This window comes from Salmo salar, chromosome 14 (genome assembly GCF_965601325.2).
Source record: "Salmo salar chromosome 14, fSalSal1, whole genome shotgun sequence".
NCBI classification, from domain to species: domain Eukaryota; kingdom Metazoa; phylum Chordata; class Actinopteri; order Salmoniformes; family Salmonidae; genus Salmo; species Salmo salar.
Genome location: NC_138304.1, coordinates 50,484,567 through 50,500,436, shown reverse-complemented (window position 1 = coordinate 50,500,436; position 15,870 = coordinate 50,484,567). Strand labels below are relative to the sequence as shown.

General features: G+C 44.6%; 1 protein-coding gene across 1 annotated transcript in view; it reads left to right on the top strand.

Annotated features, from left to right (window-relative positions):
* Positions 1 to 15,870, top strand: part of LOC106569760 (rho GTPase-activating protein 29) — a 69,888-nt gene that overhangs the window by 21,631 nt on the left and 32,387 nt on the right. Inside the window, exons 2-5 of the mRNA XM_082961402.1 lie at positions 1,727 to 1,924; positions 10,001 to 10,097; positions 10,519 to 10,591; positions 10,758 to 10,818. Of these exons, the coding sequence (XP_082817528.1) occupies positions 1,727 to 1,924; positions 10,001 to 10,097; positions 10,519 to 10,591; positions 10,758 to 10,818 (429 nt within the window). The remainder of the gene's footprint in view (positions 1 to 1,726; positions 1,925 to 10,000; positions 10,098 to 10,518; positions 10,592 to 10,757; positions 10,819 to 15,870) is intronic.

The following is a 15,870-nucleotide window of genomic DNA, read 5'->3' as shown; positions in this document are numbered from 1 at the left end:
GGAGATCCGTCAAACTGTTCTTAGTGACAGGATAACACAGGGGAGATCCGTCAAACTGTTCATATTGACAGGATAACACAGGGGAGATCCATCAAACTGTTCATAGTGAAAGGATAACACAGGGGAGATCCATCAAACTGTTCATAGTGACAGGATAACACAGGGGAGATCCATCAAACTGTTCATAGTGAAAGGATAACACAGGGGAGATCCATCAAACTGTTCATAGTGACAGGATAACACAGGGGAGATCCGTCAAACTGTTCATAGTGACAGGATAACACAGGGGAGATCCATCAAACTGTTCATAGTGAAAGGATAACACAGGGGAGATCCATCAAACTGTTTATAGTGACAGGATAACACGGGAGATCCATCAAACTGTTCATATTGAAAGGATAACACAGGGGAGATCCATCAAACTGTTCATAGTGACAGGATAACACAGGGGATGGTTTGTAGTGAAAGGATAACACGGGAGATCTGTCAAACTGTTCATAGTGAAAGGATAACACAGGGGAGATCCATCAAACTGTTCATAGTGAAAGGATAACACAGGGGAGATCCATCAAACTGTTTGTAGTGACAGGATAACACGGGAGATCCATCAAACTGTTCATATTGAAAGGATAACACAGGGGAGATCCATCAAACTGTTCATAGTGACAGGATAACACAGGGGAGATCCATCAAGATGGTTTGTAGTGAAAGGATAACACGGGAGATCCGTCAAACTGTTCATATTGAAAGGATAACACAGGGGAGATCCATCAAACTGTTCATAGTGAAAGGATAATTCAGGGGAGATCCGTCAATACAGTTTGTAGTGAAAGGATAACACAGGGGAGATCCGTCAAACTGTTCATAGTGAAAGGATAACACAGGGGAGATCCATCAAACTGTTCATAGTGAAAGGATAACACAGGGGAGATCCTCTGTATTAGTACTAGCCTATCACCTGACTGGTTAGTAGAGGCCAATTACTTAACCTAATCATCACTTGTTGCTCTGTACAGTGAGATATTGTGTTACTGTTTAAAACAAAACAAGGCCATTTTTTTTTTACTAGTTGGCTAAAGTGGAATAGAGCAGTTGCATTACAAACATCTTCTCTCAACCACAACTATTTTAGTTTCCTGCCTTACACAACCCCAGTCCAGAGACAGAGAGACAGATATCTACATACTCACTCCATTATTGCTGTCCCTAATGTTGGTGTTGGTAAAATAAACACAAAAAAAAGAATGCCATGCTTTGCATTCTCTCTGCCAATGGGTGACCTACGGGTCACAATGTAACAGGTCGTAGTTCTGATCCCTCACAGATATGGCTGATTATGTAGTCTAGAATCTATAGTTGTTGAAATTCCAAACTTTTCTAATTTTTTTTCTCCAAACTAACATATTTTTCTATTCGTACTTTAATTCACTAGAAAACAGTTAGACCTAACAGGCTGATGGTGAGCACCTGTCCTTTAGGCTTCTCAGTGAGGAACCATGATGCACCTGACATATTTAGGAGTTTGCACTTGGTGACTGTGGTGCAATCGTTATTGTTTTAGATTTATTTTCTATGTTAATATACTTACTTGACAGATCTGTTATTCTTTCTCATCTTTTCCTGAAAGCCAAGACGGCTATGGCGACTATGTAAATTGGTATTATATTCTGTTTTTAATAAAAATGTTACTTGACAGATCTGTTTCTCTCCTTGTCCTCTCTTCCAGAAAGCCAAGAGGGACTCCCTCAGCGGGTACAGGAGCGGTTGGTCTCTCTTCCAGAAAGCCACGAGGGACTCACTCAGCGGGTACAGGAGCGGTTGAGGGAGCTGCTCCGTGTTCTCAAGTCTGTCATCGGCAAACACCAGACCCTCAACTCTGTAGACATCCTCAGGGCTGCCGGCACCGTCATCGATAAGGTCAAAGGTTAGTATCCTCTCATCCGCACATCTTTTCATTAAGTATATACTCGACAAAAAAAGGCCCTTTTTCAGGACCCTGTCTTTCAAAGATAATTTGTAAAAATCCAAATAACTGCACAGATCTTCATTGTAAAGGGTTTAAACACTGTTTCCCATGCTTGCTCAATGAACCATAAACAATTAATGAACATGCACCTGTGGAATGGTCGTTAGAACACTAACAGCTTACAGACGGTAGACAGTGAAGGTCACAGTTATGAAAACTTAGAACACTAAAGAGGCCTTTCTACTGACTGAAAAACACCAAAAGAAAGATGCCCAGGGTCCCTGCTCATCTGTGTGAACGAGCCTTAGGCATGCTGCAAGGAGGCATGAGGACTGCAGATGTGGCCAGGGCAATAAATTGCAATGTCCGTACTGTGAGATGCCTAAGACAGAGCTACAGGGAGACATGACGGACAACTGATCGTCCTCGCAGTGGCAGACCATGTGTAACAACACCTGCACAGGATCGGTACATCCGAACATTACACCTGCGGGACAGGTACAGGATGGCAACAACAACTGCCCGAGTTACACCAGGAATGCACAATCCCTCCATCAGTGCTCAGACTGTCCACAATAGGCTGAGAGAGGCTGGACTGAGGGCTTGTAGGCCTGTTGTAAGGCAGGTCCTCACCAGACATCACCGGCAACAATGTCGCCTAGGGGCACAAACCTACCGTCGCTAGACCAAACAGGACTGGCAAAAAGTGCTCATCACTGACGAGTCGCGGTTTTGTCTCACCAGGGGTGATGGTCGGATTGGCGTTTATCGTCGAAGGAATGAGTGTTACACCGAGGCCTGTACTCTGGAGCGGGATCGATTTGGAGGTGGAGGGTCCGTCATGGTCTGGGGCGGTGTGTCACAGCATCATCGGACTGAGCTTGTTGTCATTGCAGGCAATCTCAACGCTGTGCGTTACAGAGAAGACATCCTCCTCCCTCATGTGGTACCCTTCCTGCAGGCTCATCCTGACATGACCCTCCAGCATGACATTGCCACCAGCCATACTGCTCGTTCTGTGCGGGATTTCCTGCAAGAAGAGCCCGGATCTCAATCCCATTGAGCACGTCTTGGACCTGTTGGATTGGAGGGTGAGGGCTAGGGCCATTCCCCCCAGAAATGTCCGGGAACTTGCAGGTGCCTTGGTGGAAGAGTGGGGTAACATCTCACAGTAAAAACTGGCAAATCTGGTGCAGTCCATGAGGAGGAGATGCACTGCAGTACTTATTGCAGCTGGTGGCCACACCAGATACTGACTGTTACTTTTGATTTTGACCCTCCCCCCTTTCTTCAGGGACACATTATTCCACTTCTGTTAGTCACATGTCTGGAACTTGTTCAGCTTATGTCTCAGTTGTTGAATCTTGTTATGGTCATACAAATATTTACACATGTTAAGTTTGCTGAAAATAAACGCAGTTGACAGTGAGAGGATGTTTCTTTTTTTTTTGCTGAGTTTATATTCTTTATTTTATTGATATAGGAAAGGTAGGAGAAATTGAGTCAGAAGAGAAGTTTCTGTCCCATGCTGCCTCCGATAGCCTGGGCTGTACATACAGGCCATCTCATGCACACTTCTGATTGGCTCTTCTGAGATATCCATACTTCTGATTGGCTCTTCTGAGATGTGACTTTCTCCAACAGTACTTTTGATTGTTCAAGATATTTAAAGCCTATATATCATGCTCAGCAAGTATATTTTTTTGAAAAAAATAATTTACACAACAGTTTCATTCACATACCGAGATTGGCTCTGAAAAGATTCAAATGTTCATTGGGAAAAATCTATCTAGGAAGATGTCCTTTTGAGTGCGTTGGGACGCGTCTGTTAGAAGTATCACTCAGCCTAATATTACTTCTGAAAGTATGTTATGATGTGACAAGAACTGATCATTGTCTGTACGGTGCCACGCTGACAAAGGAACCCACAGTTTCTACTTTCTTGTCTCTTGTCCTGAAACCCAGAGAATTTCTGTACACTCCCAAGACAATGGACAATAAAGTATTTTTCTTCTTCTTCAGTCTACCTAAACGATTAGCTACAAACCAGAGGAATCTCAACTCTGCTGTTTTTTTATCTGCCAGAAATGTGATCTTTCCTATAAGGGGGGAGATTCTTCATTTGGCTTCAGCACAAGAATGTTCCAGAACAGTGTAGAACTGGGTCCCAATTGGCCCCCTATTCTCTACATAGTCCTATGGGCCTTGGTCAAAAGTAGTTCACTATTTAGGGAATCCTGTTGTAGCTGTCCTAGGATTTGACATTCCAGCTTCATGCGGCGGTTGGCGTGGCCTTCTCGAAATGTGTGTGACGGCCAAACGTGTTCCCATGCAGCGCCATTCTTAGTTCCTTTATGGGTGACTCAAACACACACACACACACACACACACACACACACACACACACACACACACACACACACACACACACACACACACATTGACTCACTGTCAGACAGATAGATGCCTGTCTCTGATCTGAGCATCATTCTGACCCAGAATGCATCTCCCTCATGTTGACAGTGAGAGGTGCTTCAAAATATGCTCAGAATGCAGAAAGGGAACCAAGAAGAAGGAATCGTCATCACCATGGAAACAAGGCATCCTGTCAGGTGTTTTTCTTCAGTTCGTTCACTAGACCCTCAGGTAGTGAATGTCACTCTAGTGCAGAGATATTCAAAGTCAGGGTCGGGACCCGGGAACTGCAGTGGGGTCACCCAAAAAAAAGATACAAAATGTTATAAATTGGAACCAAATAATAAGAGTACAAACGTTTTTGAGAAAGATAATACATTATTTTTTTATTTTTTGGGAGTAAATGTGTTTATTGGTTTCTTTTCATTTTGATGAGAGATGAAAATGTAATGAATTGAAGATTATTTGTTGATGTAAAAATGAAAATGTACCGATTTTAAGGTCATTAGATTTGGGGTCGCAAGAAATTATTGGGGAAAAAATGGGGTCACTAGACATTCTGACGGAAAGAATGGGGTCCCCACACATTCTGACGGAAAGAATGGGGTCCCCACACATTCTGACGGAAAGAATGGGGTCTCTTCACGCTTTTACACTGTTTTTATGACGTAAAGATCCTTTCAATGCACAACAACATCTGATGGAAACATACACAGCAGCATTCCCAAAGTGAAATCTATTGTCGTGTTGACTATACAGTACTTTATAGTCCTGCCTCTTCAGATCTGGGCCCGTATTTACAAAGCGTCTCAGAATAGGAGTGCTGATCTAGGATCAGTTGTATTTATTTTTATTATAATGAATCAGATTAGATGGAAAAGGAAGAACCTGATCCTTGCTCATTGAAAGCACAAATCTGACCTAAGCTTTCTCTCCCCTGGTCATCTTCCAGACACTGGTCTGAACATTTGTTTTCCACCTCTCTCTCTCTCTGCTGTTTCTCTTTGCTGTCTCTCTCTGCTCTCTTCTCTCTCTGCTCTCTCTCTCTGCTCTCTCTCTCTCTCTGCACCGTCTTCTCTCTCTGCTCTCTTCTCTCTCTTCTCTCTCTTCTCTCCTCTCTCTGCTCTCTCTGCTCTCTTCTCTCTCTGCTCTCTTCTCTCTCTTCTCTCTCTTCTCTCTCTTCTCTCCTCTCTCTGCTCTCTTCTCTCTCTGCTCTCTTCTCTCTCTTCTCTCTCTTCTCTCCTCTCTCTGCTCTCTCTGCTCTCTTCTCTCTCTGCTCTCTTCTCTCTCTGCACTCACTTCTCTCTCTGCTCTCTCTGCTCTCTTCTCTCTCCTCTCTCTGCTCTCTCTTCTCTCTTCTCTCTCTTCTCTCTCTGCTCTCTCTTCTCTCTCTGCTCTCTTCTCTCTCTTCTCTCTCTGCTCTCTCTTCTCTCTCTGCTCTCTCTTCTCTCTCTTCTCTCTCTGCTCTCTCTTCTCTCTCTGCTCTCTTCTCTCTCCTCTCTCTTCTCTCTCTTCTCTCTCTGCTCTCTTCTCTCTCTGCTCTCTCTCTGCTCTCTCTCTGCTCCCTTCTCTGCTCTCTTCTCTCTCTGATCTCTTCTCTCTGCTCTTTCTCTCTGCTCTCTTCTCTCTCTTTTTGCTCTCTCTTTGCTCTCTCTCTATTTGCTCTCTCTGCTCTATTTGCTCTCTCTGCTCTGCTCTCTGCTCTCTCTCTGCTCTATTTGCTCTCTCTGCTCTCTCTTTCTGCTCTCTTGCTCTCTCTCTCTCTCTCTGCTCTCTCTCTCTCTCTCTTTGCTCTCTCTCTCTCTATTTGCTCTCTCTCTGCTCTCTTTGCTCTCTGCTCTCTTTGCTCTCTGCTCTCTTTGCTCTCTGCTCTCTCTGCTCTCTTTGGTCTCTGCTCTCTCTGCTCTCTGCTCTCTCTGCTCTTTTCTCTCTTCTCTCTGCTCTCTATTTTCTCTCTGCTCTCTCTGCTCTCTTCTCTCTCTGCTCTCTTCTCTCTGCTCTCTCTGCGCTCTGCTCTCTCTTCTCTCTCTGGCCTCTCTCTTCTCTCTCTGCTCTCTCGTCTCTCCTCTCTCTTCTCTCTCTGCTCTCTTCTCTCTCTGCTCTCTCTCTCTGCTCTCTCTCTGCTCCCTTCTCTGCTCTCTTCTCTCTCTGATCTCTTCTCTCTGCTCTTTCTCTCTGCTCTCTTCTCTCTCTTTTTGCTCTCTCTTTGCTCTCTCTCTGCTCTCTTCTCTTTCTGCTCTCTCTTTGCTCTCTCTCTATTTGCTCTCTCTGCTCTCTCTCTGCTCTATTTGCTCTCTCTGCTCTCTTCTCTTTCTGCTCTCTTGCTCTCTCTCTCTATTTGCTCTCTCTCTCTCTATTTGCTCTCTCTCTGCTCTCTCTCTCTCTGCTCTCTCTGCTCTCTCTCTCTCTTTGCTCTCTCTCATCTCTATTTGCTCTCTCTCTCTGCTCTCTTTGCTCTCTCTGCTCTCTCTCTCTCTCTTTGTGACCCTTTCCTGAGCCTATTCTGCCATTATTGGATCCCCTGTTATCATATGCAAATGAGCCCAGAATTGGTCGATAGTGTACACCTGACAATAAAAATAAGTGGTACCTACCAAAGACAGAATGACCCGTCGTTAAACACTTTCCCTCACTAAGAAACACACTGCACCGGCTCATTGTGGTCACTGAGTGTTCTCATGCAGTGAGGGGAAAGGAATGTAACAATGGCTCCTGGCCCGGCCTTGAATAATGCAGTTCCCGTATTTGTCGGGTTGTGATTGGTGGCAGCCAGCGCTGGGATCATTGTTGTAGAACTGTAGGATATCCTGAGGAAGACGCTCAACGCTCAACGCTCCGGGCCTCCTACAGCACAGCAGCATTCAGGGGCAGGGCCAAGAGGCACCTCTATATACTTCTCTTCCACCCCATTGGTCTCCTGAGGTGCTGCCCTGGCCTGGCCTGGAACGTGGGTTAACGTGGGCTGTGGGTTGCTCCCTCCTCTCCAACCCCCTTCCGAAGGTACCAGTAGACAAGAATGTATTTGCAGAGGGACTGAACATCAACAATGACAAACATCAACAGAGATTCATTTGACTTTTAGTTTTAGTTTTGTGTTGGTTGGTTGGTTGGTTAGTCATCCCTCCTGCATTATCAGGAACAAGTGGAAGTGTTTAAGAAAGGGTTTTGAAGAGAAGACTGCTCTGCTGTATTGGGAGGGGAGAGAAGACTGCTCTGCTGTACTGGGAGTGAAGAGAAGACTGCTCTGCTGTACTGGGAGTGAAGAGAAGACTGCTCTGCTGTACTGGGAGTGAAGAGATGACTGCTCTGCTGTACTGGGAGTGAAGAGAAGACTGCTCTGCTGTACTGGGAGTGAAGAGAAGACTGCTCTGCTGTACTGGGAGTGAAGAGAAGACTGCTCTGCTGTACTGGGAGTGAAGAGAAGACTGCTCTGCTGTACTGGGAGGGGAGAGGAAACTAAGTCAACAACACTGTGGTTCAGACTTCATGGCTGAGCCACCACGACAGAACCAGGAGGTTATCAGAGTGTTAGCTGAGATTGATTGACTGTGCAGGCGGGACAGGTGACTAGAAAGAAACAGACGGGGTAAGTTTTACGATGGTCGTTTGAAGATTTTCTCAGTGTCGTCGACGAGTTTAAGCTGCCTGAGTCGTTTCCTGTGGCGGGGAGACAGGAAGTGAAGTTGGATTTCTGTCTTCTCTCTTTCTCTCTCTCTCTCTCTCCTCTCTCTCTCTCTCTCTCTCTCTCTGTCTTTCTCTTGGGCTGCTTTCTGCAAATGTCCTCTTGCTTACTGAACTGAACTGTTTCCTGTGTGAGAAAGCTAACGTGCGCCGACGTCTTCTCGAAGATTCGTCGACACTTTGTTGCCCAAAAAGCGATTGGACAGCATATTACCGAAATGCTAACAGGAAGGGAAATATGGCTATAATGTTGACAGGCTCAGTGACTATGTGACATGTGTTGAAGAGGATTGATTGACAAATTGTAAACCTATATTACCACAGGATAATCGATTGGATAGATGGTTTGTTTTGCACCATTCTCTTCTACTCTTCAAAAAAGATTTTCAATGCATTTTTTTGGACACACAGAAAGATGGCCCAAATGGACATCCTTGACTGTATTCCTGTTAGTCTCTATGTACTGTATGTCTATATCAGTGTGTTTTAACAACCTTGACTGTGTTACTGTTAGTTTCTATGTACTGTATGTCTATATCAGTGTGTTTTAACAACCTTGACTGTGTTACTGTTAGTTTCTATGTACTGTATGTCTATATCAGTGTGTTTTAACAACCTTGACTGTGTTCCTGTTAGTCTCTATGTACTGTATGTCTATATCAGTGTGTTTTAACGATTTTGCCCAGTTTATCGTTGAAAGGGACCATCCCTGAATGGTACCATCACACTGATAACCAGCTTTCTGGTTTCCATCACTGTTTCCTCACTATCTGCTCCCCAACAGAAAGATAGGAAGTTATGAAATGTAGCCTATTTTTAAACCTAGACCCTAGTGAATTAATGAATGGCTGTTCATTTAATTCAATCAGCACAATGAATGAAGTCATTCTACTGTGTTGACATAATGGGACGATCGTGCTACTTGTTATGACTGTGTTGACATAATAGGACGACCATGCTACTTGTTATGACTGTGTTGACATAATGGGACGACCGTGCTACTTGTTCTGACTGTGTTGACATAATAGGACGACCGTGCTACTTGTTATGACTGTGTTGACATAATAGGACGACCGTGCTACTTGTTCTGACTGTGTTGACATAATAGGACGACCGTGCTACTTGTTCTGACTGTGTTGACATAATAGGACGACCGTGCTACTTGTTATGACTGTGTTGACATAATAGGACGACCGTGCTACTTTTTCTGACTGTGTTTATCTAATAGGACGACCGTGCTACTTGTTATGACTATGTTGCTCTAATAGGACGACCGTGCTACTTGTTATGACTGTGTTTATCTAATGGGACGACTGTGCTACTTGTTCTGACTGTGTTGACATAATAGGACGACCGTGCTACTTGTTATGACTATGTTGCTCTAATAGGACGACCGTCCTACTTGTTATGACTGTGTTGACATAATAGGACGACCGTGCTACTTGTTCTGACTGTGTTGCTCTAATAGGACGACCGTGCTACTTGTTATGACTGTGTTGCTCTAATAGGACGACCGTGCTACTTGTTATGACTGTGTTGCTCTAATAGGACGACCGTGCTACTTGTTATGACTGTGTTTATCTAATGGGACGACCGTGCTACTTGTTCTGACTGTGTTTATCTAATGGGACGACCGTGCTACTTGTTCTGACTATGTTGCTCTAATAGGACGGCCGTGCTACTTGTTATGACTATGTTGCTCTAATAGGACGGCCGTGCTACTTGTTATGACTGTGTTGACATAATAGGACGACCGTGCTACTTGTTATAACTGTGTTGTGTGTGTTGGTATGTCTGACATACGGCTCCGTTGTGTGTTCTAGCTTTATGACCAGGCTAACTCTACGACTGCTTTTGTTGCCTGTTTGCTGGCTGTTGATGAATGTGATTTGGTCTCTGGTTGAAGTTTTCATGTAGGTTTTTATCACTTTCCAACAGGCATTAACTTCAAGGAAGTGAACCAAGAAAACAAAAAGGCTATATTTGGCGAGATATACACGTCCATTGACAGTTTGGCATTCACATTTGGCAATGTGTGAGTACGACGTTTGTTTACCTTTCAACACTGTTGGCTTTGAGTGTCTCTTGTCACAGAGCCAGGGATTTAACCAGGGATTGTGGGAAAGATTTAGGCCTAAGCCTACTAACAGTCAAAAGACCATTACTTTCTTGTAAACAGTACAATTAATGAAAAGGTTAATATTTACTATGTCACCACATTAACGTTTTATTTCATCCAAACTGAGCATTGTTACTTGATGGTATAAATAAATATGTAAGAACTTTTAGTGTTTTACACTTATCTTTACACTATGGTCTTGGACACTAGACATTGTTATGTAATGGCATAGATATGTTATAATCTTTAGTCTCTGATCTTTAGTTTCGTTAGTCTTGCTCACTTGCTCACTTGATGTTGTTATTTATGACAACTCGTCCTCTCTCTCTCTCCTCAGAGTGTCTGACTTCCTTATGGGAGATGTGGACAGCCAATCAGGGTTGGGGATCCCCCAGACCAGGAGAAGCAGGGTAAGCCAATCAGGACTCACACATCAAGGGTGCATTCAGAATGCTTGAAATGTAGGCTGAACAGTGTTGAGTTGAATGTTTAGTTTACTGAACTGTATCAGTAGAGTATATAGAAGAGCAATATGTTGGTAGAGTATAAAATATATGTATTTTGTTTCATTTCTAGTCTTTTGAGAACCTCTCTGTGGATTCTGGGGGGTATGTTTCAGAGAAGAAAGGCCTTGTGGGTAAGTTTCTCGCTTCCCTCCTTCCTCTTTCTCTTTCTTTTATTGTTTATCTTCTTTTCCCCTCCCTCTTCTTGTTTCTCTCTTCTTCTTGTTTCACTCTTCTTCTTTTTTCACTCTTCTTGTTTCTCTCTTCTTCTTGTTTCTCTTCATGTTTCTCTTCTTGTTTCTCTCTTCTTTTTTCACTCTTCTTGTTTCTCTCTTCTTCTTGTTTCTCTTCATGTTTCTCTTCTTGTTTCACTCTTCTTCTTGTTTCACTCTTCTTGTTTCTCTCTTCTTCTTGTTTCTCTTCATGTTTCTCTTCTTGTTTCTCTTTTCTTCTTGTTTCACTCTTCTTGTGTCTCTTGTTTAACTTTTCTTCTTGTTTCTCTTCTTGTTTCACTCTTCTTCTTGTTTCACTCTTCTTGTTTCTCTCTTCTTCTTTTTTCTCTCCTTGTTTCACTCTTCTTGTTTCACTCTTCTTCTTGTTTCGCTTCATGTTTCTCTTCTTGTGTCTCTTCTTGTTTCACTCCTCTTCTTGTTTCTCTCTTCTTCTTGTTTCTCTTCTTGTTTCACTTTTTTCTTGTTTCAATCTTCTTGTTTCTCTCTTCTTTTTTCTCTTCTTGTTTCTCTTGTTTCTCTTCTTGTTTCTCTCTTCTTCTTGTTTCTCTCTTCTTGTTCCTCTCTTCTTCTTGTTTCTCTCTTCTTCTTGTTTCTCTTTTCTTCTTGTTTCTCTCTCTTCTTGCTCTCCGTTTCTCTCTTCTTCTTGTTTCTCTCTTCTTGTTCCTCTCTTCTTCTTGTTTCTCTCTTCTTCTTGTTTCTCTTTTCTTCTTGTTTCTCTCTTCTTGTTCCTCTCTTCTTCTTGTTTCTCTCTTCTTCTTGTTTCTCTCTTCTTTTTTCTCTTCTTGTTTCTCTTGTTTCTCTTCTTGTTCCTCTCTTCTTCTTGTTCCTCTCTTCTTCTTGTTTCTCTCTTCTTGTTTCTCTTTTCTTCTTGTTTCTCTCTTCTTCTTGTTTCTCTCTTCTTTTTTCTCTTCTTGTTTCTCTTGTTCTCTCTTCTTCGTTCCTCTCTTCTTCTTGTTCTCTCTCTTCTTGTTTCTCTCTTCCTTGTTTCTCTTGTTTCTCTTCTTGTTTCTCTCTTCTTCTTGTTCCTCTCTTCTTCTTGTTTCTCTTCTTGTTTCTCTTTTCTTCTTGTTTCTCTCTTCTTCTTGTTTCTCTTTTCTTCTTGTTTCTCTCTTCTTCTTGTTTCTCTTTTCTTCTTGTTTCTCTCTTCTTGTTTCTCTCTTCTTGTTTCTCTTTTCTTCTTGTTTCTCTCTTCTTCTTGTTTCTCTCTTCTTGTTTCTCTCTTCTTCTTGTTTCTCTCTTCTTCTCGTTTCTCTCTTCTTGTTTCTCTCTTCTTCTTGTTTCTCTTTTCTTCTTGTTTCTCTTTTCTTCTTGTTTCTCTCTTCTTCTTGTTTCTCTCTTCTTGTTTCTCTCTTCTTCTTGTTTCTCTCTTCTTGTTTCTCTCTTCTTCTTGTTTCTCTCTTCTTGTTTCTCTCTTCTTGTTTCTCTCTTCTTGTTTCTCTCTTCTTCTTGTTTCTCTCTTCTTCTTGTTTCTCTCTTTTTGTTTCACTCTCCTTGTTTCTCTCCTCTTGTTTCTCTCTCTTCTTCTTTCGTCTTTCATCTGCACCAGGGACGGCGGCCCTGGTTGCCCGACTCCGTCGGGGTCTCAACTTACTGTTGACAGTTAGAATAGTAGAATACACAAGGTGCAATTATGAAATTGGCTTGTGCATAAGTAGTTTTTCTCATGTTATGTTAGTCACTGACAGTCACACAATGAGTCGCTCCGTGTCATTTCAGCAAGCCATAACACCCAGCCATGTCAGATTATTTTTGTAGTTAGAAACATATGATGATTATTCCTGCAACATTATTTTGTTGAAATTGAATTTGATCTCTTGAGAAATTAAGCTAATAGATTGCAACAAAATTGGCCCTTTTTTAATTTTTAGGACTCGCATAATATTAAATAAATATAGTACCCAACATCCGATTTGAACTAAACTTCTTTCTACCGTTGAGTAAGACATGAGCAATCCAACAAAATGCTCAAACGCCATCCAGCTTAGGGCTGGGACAGAAGAGGGTCACTAGACAGCCCACAGCGTGTTTACAGCTGGGACAGAAGAGGATCATTAGACAGCCCACAGCGTGTTTACAGCTGGGACAGAAGAAGGTCATTAGACAGCCCACAGCGTGTTTACAGCTGGGACAGAAGAGGATCATTAGACAGCCCACAGCATGTTTACAGCTGGGACAGAAGAAGGTCATTAGACAGCCCACAGCGTGTTTACAGCTGGGACAGAAGAAGGTCATTAGACAGCCCACAGCGTGTTTACAGCCGGGACAGAAGAGGATCATTAGACAGCCCACAGCGTGTTTACAGCCGGGACAGAAGAGGATCATTAGACAGCCCACAGCGTGTTTACAGCTGGGACAGAAGAGGGTCATTAGACAGCCCACAGCGTGTTTACAGCCGGGACAGAAGAGGATCATTAGACAGCCCACAGCGTGTTTACAGCTGGGACAGAAGAGGGTCATTAGACAGCCCACAGCGTGTTTACAGCTGGGACAGAAGAGGATCATTAGACAGCCCACAGCGTGTTTACAGCCGGGACAGAAGAGGATCATTAGACAGCCCACAGCGTGTTTACAGCTGGGACAGAAGAGGGTCATTAGACAGCCCACAGCGTGTTTACAGCCGGGACAGAAGAGGATCATTAGACAGCCCACAGCGTGTTTACAGCTGGGACAGAAGAGGGTCATTAGACAGCCCACAGCGTGTTTACAGCTGGGACAGAAGAGGATCATTAGACAGCCCACAGCGTGTTTACAGCCGGGACAGAAGAGGATCATTAGACAGCCCACAGCGTGTTTACAGTGGGGACAGAAGAGGATCATTAGACAGCCCACAGCGTGTTTACAGCTGGGACAGAAGAGGGTCATTAGACAGCCCACAGCGTGTTTACAGCTGGGACAGAAGAGAGTCATTAGACAGCCCACAGCGTGTTTACAGCTGGGACAGAAGAGGATCATTAGACAGCCCACAGCGTGTTTACAGCTGGGACAGAAGAGGGTCATTAGACAGCCCACAGCGTGTTTACAGCTGGGACAGAAGAGGATCATTAGACAGCCCACAGCGTGTTTACAGCTGGGACAGAAGAGGGTCATTAGACAGCCCACAGCGTGTTTACAGCCGGGACAGAAGAGGGTCACTAGACAGCCCACAGCATGTTTACAGCTGGGACAGAAGAGAGTCATTAGACAGCCCACAGCGTGTTTACAGCTGGGACAGAAGAAGGTCATTAGACAGCCCACAGCGTGTTTACAGCCGGGACAGAAGAAGGTCATTAGACAGCCCACAGCGTGTTTACAGCTGGGACAGAAGAGGGTCACTAGACAGCCCACAGCATGTTTACAGCTGGGACAGAAGAGAGTCATTAGACAGCCCACAGCGTGTTTACAGCTGGGACAGAAGAGGGTCATTAGACAGCCCACAGCGTGTTTACAGCTGGGACAGAAGAGGATCATTAGACAGCCCACAGCGTGTTTACAGCTGGGACAGAAGAGGGTCATTAGACAGCCCACAGCGTGTTTACAGCTGGGACAGAAGAGGGTCACTAGACAGCCCACAGCGTGTTTACAGCTGGGACAGAAGAGGGTCATTAGACAGCCCACAGCGTGTTTACAGCTGGGACAGAAGAGGGTCATTAGACAGCCCACAGCGTGTTTACAGCTGGGACAGAAGAAGGTCATTAGACAGCCCACAGCGTGTTTACAGCTGGGACAGAAGAGGATCATTAGACAGCCCACAGCGTGTTTACAGCCGGGACAGAAGAGGGTCATTAGACAGCCCACAGCGTGTTTACAGCTGGGACAGAAGAGGGTCATTAGACAGCCCACAGCGTGTTTACAGCCGGGACAGAAGAAGGTCATTAGACAGCCCACAGCGTGTTTACAGCTGGGACAGAAGAGGGTCATTAGACAGCCCACAGCGTGTTTACAGCTGGGACAGAAGAGGGTCATTAGACAGCCCACAGCGTGTTTACAGCTGGGACAGAAGAGGGTCATTAGACAGCCCACAGCGTGTTTACAGCTGGGACAGAAGAGGGTCATTAGACAGCCCACAGCGTGTTTACAGCTGGGACAGAAGAGGATCATTAGACAGCCCACAGCGTGTTTACAGCTGGGACAGAAGAAGGTCATTAGACAGCCCACAGCGTGTTTACAGCTGGGACAGAAGAGGGTCATTAGACAGCCCACAGCGTGTTTACAGCTGGGACAGAAGAGGATCATTAGACAGCCCACAGCGTGTTTACAGCTGGGACAGAAGAGGGTCATTAGACAGCCCACAGCGTGTTTACAGCTGGGATAGAAGAGGGTCATTAGACAGCCCACAGCGTGTTTACAGCGGGGACAGAAGAGGGTCATTAGACAGCCCACAGCGTGTTTACAGCTGGGACAGAAGAGGGTCATTAGACAGCCCACAGCGTGTTTACAGCGGGGACAGAAGAGGATCATTAGACAGCCCACAGCGTGTTTACAGCTGGGACAGAAGAGGGTCATTAGACAGCCCACAGCGTGTTTACAGCTGGGACAGAAGAGGGTCATTAGACAGCCCACAGCGTGTTTACAGCTGGGACAGAAGAGGGTCATTAGACAGCCCACAGTGTGTTTACAGCTGGGACAGAAGAGGGTCATTAGACAGCCCACAGCGTGTTTACAGCTGGGACAGAAGAAGGTCATTAGACAGCCCACAGCGTGTTTACAGCCGGGACAGAAGAGGGTCACTAGACAGCCCACAGCGTGTTTACAGCTGGGACAGAAGAAGGTCATTAGACAGCCCACAGCGTGTTTACAGCTGGGACAGAAGAAGGTCATTAGACAGCCCACAGCGTGTTTACAGCCGGGACAGAAGAGGATCATTAGACAGCCCACAGCGTGTTTACAGCCGGGACAGAAGAAGGTCATTAGACAGCCCACAGCGTATGCAATATCCAGACTACCGTATCTTGTTGGGTGGAGGTGTGTGTGATC